General features: G+C 59.0%; 1 protein-coding gene across 1 annotated transcript; it reads left to right on the top strand.

Annotated features, from left to right (window-relative positions):
* Positions 1 to 1,076: 1,076 nt before the first annotated feature.
* LOC123721505 (spermatogenesis-associated protein 21-like) lies at positions 1,077 to 2,537 on the top strand. Its single transcript, XM_045680324.1, has one exon. The coding sequence runs from the start codon at positions 1,077 to 1,079 to the stop codon at positions 2,535 to 2,537; it is 1,461 nt and encodes a 486-aa protein (XP_045536280.1).
* Positions 2,538 to 5,080: the final 2,543 nt, after the last annotated feature.

Genomic DNA, 5,080 nt, shown 5'->3' with positions numbered 1-5,080 from the left:
TAGGTTAGGTTAGGTTAGGTTAGGTTAGGTTAGGTTAGGTTAGGTTAGGTTAGGTTAGGTTAGGTTAGGTTAGGTTAGGTTAGGTTAGGTTAGGTTAGGTTAGGTTAGGTTAGGTTAGGTTAGGTTAGGTTAGGTTAGGTTAGGTTAGGTTAGGTTAGGTTAGGTTAGGTTAGGTTAGGTTAGGTTAGGTTAGGTTAGGTTAGGTTAGGTTAGGTTAGGTTAGGTTAGGTTAGGTTAGGTTAGGTTAGGTTAGGTTAGGTTAGGTTAGGTTAGGTTAGGTTAGGTTAGGTTAGGTTAGGTTAGGTTAGGTTAGGTTAGGTTAGGTTAGGTTAGGTTAGGTTAGGTTAGGTTAGGTTAGGTTAGGTTAGGTTAGGTTAGGTTAGGTTAGGTTAGGTTAGGTTAGGTTAGGTTAGGTTAGGTTAGGTTAGGTTAGGTTAGGTTAGGTTAGGTTAGGTTAGGTTAGGTTAGGTTAGGTTGAGTCGCGCGCCGGTTGCCGTACCGTGTGCATCGCTTCCGTGTCGCTCCGCATTTAAAATTCTTTAAATGCGGTAAAAAGTGAAGTGATTTACGTGTGTCATACATCGGGAGATGCGCCTCGGCGAGACGCATCTAGTGATATATAACACATAGTGGGCAGAGACCAAAATAGTTAAGTTTTTAGTGTTTTAGTGTTTTAACGGTTATTTCGGGCGTGGCACTTTTAACAAAGTTTAAAAAGTGCTTCGATTTCGACGTTTTATATATCGGGAGATGCGTCTCAGTGAGACAAATCGACCGGTATAGTTTTAGTGTGGATAGAGACCAAATTAGTTAAGTTTTTTAGTGTTTAAGTGTTGTAACGGTCGTTTTGGGCGTGGCACTTTTTCGACAAAGTCCAAAAAGTGCCCCGATTTCGACGTGTTATATATCGGGAGATGCGTCTCAGTGAGACAAGCCGACCGATATAGTTTTTAGGGTGGACAGAGACCATAATAGTTTAGTTTTTAGTGATTAAGTGCGTATCTTAGTGTCTGTAGAACTTTACTTATGAAAAGTCTACAATCGCTATGAGCGACCGAAACAAAGCGGCTTACGACATGGGGGAGGACACCTCCATGTCGGACTACACGTGCTCGGAGGACGAGGGCGCCTCAGGGCGCCGGCTGGGAGCCGCGGGCGCCGCGTGCACCGAGGACGCCGCAAGGCAAAACAAGGGAGGTAAGCCGCGGTCAGCGGGCATGACATTAAGGTTCCGAACGGGAACGACCCATAAACGGCCGTTGGCCGCTACATCAGCGGATGAGGACGCCCCGGCCGTGGCGCATAAAGTGGCCTCCTCTTCGACGAGGGGCCGCGTTAGGCGCCCGGTAGGGGTGTACAGCTTCCTCAAGGAGGCAAAAGACTACCTGGCTGATGGGGGGGATAGTGAGGGGGAGGACCCCGACCCAACCTACCGTCCAAGCGGTAGGAAGACGAGCCCCGTAGTGGCCTCTGCAAAAGCCTCTGACGACGGGACCCCCGACGCCCTATCCAGGGGCACGGTCGAGGCCCTCGCCGAGGAGGCTCTCAAAAGTGTAGAAAAGATTAAGGAGGAGATTAAGAAGAGTAGCCACCTAAAGGGTACCGTGTGGGGCCAAATTAACCGGGCCACTAAATGCGTTGTTGAAGCGGTTGAGGGCCTCCGCGATATAACGCCAGATGAAGAGCAGCGCAGGCTCCGCGCGGACAATGCTCGCCTTTCAAGGGAGCTGGATATTGTCCGCAACGAGCTGCGTGCCTTCAAGCAGGCGTACGTGGAGTCGCAGCGGAAGTCCGCTGCAGCCCCGAAAGAGGCCACAGGGCCACAGCAGCCCAACTTTGAGGAGGTGCTAAGATACGCTATGGAGGAAATGAAGGGGCAACTCCTGCAGTCGGTAGGCGGGATGATCAATGCCCGCCTACAAGACCTGGAGATGCGCCTTCCTCCGGAGCCCGTCATGAGGCCCCCCCTGCGTGCCGACCAACGGCAGCCGCCGCCGCCCCGTCACAAGTCCCGGTCGGGGCTCGTGGAGGGCGCCATGGAGGTGGATGGGGAAGCCCAGCCATCCCCGGCGCCCACACCTAGGGCGGTAAAGAAGGCGCCGAAGAAGGGCGCTGCAAAGCGGCCGACTGCCCCCCCGCCACCTCCTCCCTCCAAGGGAAAACAGGGGGCAGGACAGGCAGACGCGACCCCTCCCCCCCCAACCGCTGGAACAAGTGGAGAGGGGGAAGCCCAGACGGGGACTGTGGGCAACTCCTGGTCCGAGGTTGTCCGGCGGAAGAAGAGGGGAAATGCCGCTGTCGCTGCTTATTCCCCCTCCTCAGCCGGAACAACCCGGCAGATCGCCCCGGCCCCACCAAAGGCCGTTAAAATCGTGGCCCCAAAAACCGCGGCCATAGTGGTGACCCTCAAGAAAGGGGCCACCATGACCAATGCGGAAGGGGCCACGACTGACGCGAAGTACACCGAGGTCCTGGCAAAGGCCAGGACGCGAAGTACACCGAGGTCCTGGCAAAGGCCAGGTCCTCGATATCCCTGAGGGAATTCGGTTTGGAGTCGGTCAAGATCCGAACGAGCATGACCGGCTCCAAATTGATGGAGGTCGGGGGGACCTCCCCCGAGGAAACTGCTGACCGCCTTGCCGCCGCCCTGGTGGAGGCAGTAGGCAGCTGGGCGGACATCACCCGCCCAACCAAAATGGCCGTCCTCAGGATCACCGGTCTGGATGACACGGTGACCACTGAGGAAGTGGCGGCCCAACTGGCATCGGTCGGCGGATGTCCCCCCGGCTCCATGAAAGTAGGCAACATCAGGCCGAGCTTCTGGGGCGGCGGCTCCGCCCTGATCAAGTGCCCAGCGACTGCTGCTAAGGCAATCGTGAAGGCGGGACGAGTGGCCATCGGATGGACGATGGCCACCGTCAAAGCAGTGGAGGCCCAGCCATTGCGATGCTATAAATGCATGATGCTGGGCCACACTCGCGCTCTATGCCCAGCGGAGGCAGAGAACGGGCGTCTCTGCTTCCGCTGCGGCAGTGAAGGGCACAAGTCGGCAGAGTGCGAGGCCCCCTGCAAATGCACCGTGTGTGCAACGACGGGGCGCCCACACTCACATGTGATGGGGGGTGCCAAGTGCACACCCCCGTCGGTGAAGGGCAAAGCCCCGTCGTCGAGCAGAGTGCCTCGCACTCAGCCCCAACAGCACGGCAGCCGTATGGCTGAGGAGGAAGAAATGCAGGTATCTTAATGCCAAGACACCTGCATTTCGACCTACTACAGACGAACACCAACCACTCTGCCAGGGCACAGGACTTGCTCATGCAGTGCCTGGCAGAGTGGAGAATTGCTGTTGCGGTCGTGGCTGAACCCTACTTTGTCCCCCCCCAACCCAGTTGGTTCGGGGACACAGAGGGATCAGTCGCCATTGTGGCGCCGCCTTCGAGCCCGCAACCCCTCTCCCTCAGGGAGCGAGGAGCGGGCTACGTGGCGGTGAACTGGGGAGAAGTAGTACTCATAGGAGTCTACTTCTCCCCAAACAGGAACCTCCGGCAATTCGAGAGGTTCCTGGATGGCCTGGAGCCGGTTGTGCAGAGAGCATCACCGGCCCAGGTCATCGTGATGGGGGACCTCAACGCTAAGTCCGCAGCGTGGGGGTCCTCCATCACTGACCTGAAAGGGGCGCTTCTCCGGGACTGGGCCGTCATGATCGGCTTAGTTCCGGAGAACCAAGGCAACGCCAACACGTGCGTGCGCCGACAAGGGGGATCAGTCGTGGACGTCACGTTCGCGACCCCCGGCATCGGTGCACGCATATCATGTTGGCGTGTCCTTGAGGAGGTGGAGACCCTGTCCGATCATTTGTACATCCGGTTCAGGGTCTCCACCGCGCCCCAGGGGTCACAGGCCCGGACGGCAGCGGCAGGACGACGAGGCGCTGAGGGCTTCCCAAAGTGGCAGCTCTCACGCCTCGACCCTGACCTGGCGGAAGAAGCCGCCATCGTCCGGGCATGGGCGGAGGAACCCCCCCAAACGGTGGGGGTCGACGAGAGGGCAGCGAGATTTCGTCGAGATCTGACCGCCGTCTGCAACGCCGGAATGCCCAGGGCGCGACGTGGATTCGCGCCCCGGGAAGGGGTGTACTGGTGGACGCAGGACCTAGCCGCCCTGCGCTCCGCCAGTAACGCCGCCCGACGGGCATTCACCCGGTGCCGCAGACGGCGGAACAGAACAGAGGAGGAGCTGGAGCGCCTTCACACTGAGCTGAGCTCGGCAAAGAAGGCGTTCTCCAGTGCGATCAAGGCCGCCAAGGACTCTGCCTATGCGGAGTTCTTGGCGACCCTAGACGCAGACCCGTGGGGGCGCCCATACCGCATGGTGCGGGCGAAGCTGAAGGTGGCGCCCCCCACGGAAACGATGGAGCCGGCGGTTCTTAGCGCGGTGGTCGAGGGGCTGTTCCCGGATAGCCCCCCTTTTGTACCACCGCGCATGACAAGAGACATGCCGGCGGACATCGAGCCGTTGAACCGATCCGCCGCTCTCGCCCCACCCCCGATAACGAAGGAGGAAATGGCCAGGGCGGCGGGCCGGCTCAGGGGGACCCGCAAAGCCCCGGGGCCAGACGGAGTGCCTGGCAAGGTTTTGCACATTGCGCTGGAACACCTCGGGGAACGCCTCCGCAGACTGTTTAACGACTGTCTGGCGGAGGGGCGTTTCCCCGGGGTGTGGAAGGAGGGGCGACTGGTGTTGCTGAGGAAGGAGGGTCACCCCGTCGACTCTCCTTCCGGCCACCGGCCGCTCGTGATGCTGGATGAGGCCGGGAAGCTGCTCGAAAGGGTATTGGCTTCCCGGATCATCCAGCATCTGGAGACGGAAGGGCCGCAGCTCTCCGAGAATCAGTTCGGGTTCCGGTCCGGGCGATCCACCCTGGACGCTCTGACCGCCCTGAAAAGGTTCTCGGAGGATGCGGCCGAGAGAGGACAGGGGGCGATGGCGGTGTCACTTGACATCGCCAACGCCTTCGGCTCCCTCCCCTTCGGAGTAATAGAGGAGGCACTTCGGTTTCACGAACTGCCCCTCTATCTCC

The sequence above is a fragment of the Papilio machaon genome, chromosome 12 (genome assembly GCF_912999745.1).
Source record: "Papilio machaon chromosome 12, ilPapMach1.1, whole genome shotgun sequence".
NCBI classification, from domain to species: Eukaryota; Metazoa; Arthropoda; class Insecta; order Lepidoptera; family Papilionidae; genus Papilio; species Papilio machaon.
The sequence above is the reverse complement of the archived record's forward strand: the minus strand, read 5'-3'. Positions and strand labels throughout refer to the sequence as shown.

Bases quoted from the DNA above. Each gene is read 5' to 3' on its own strand.
- LOC123721505 (XM_045680324.1), top strand. From the start codon at position 1,077: ATGGGGGAGGACACCTCCATGTCGGACTACACGTGCTCGGAGGACGAG.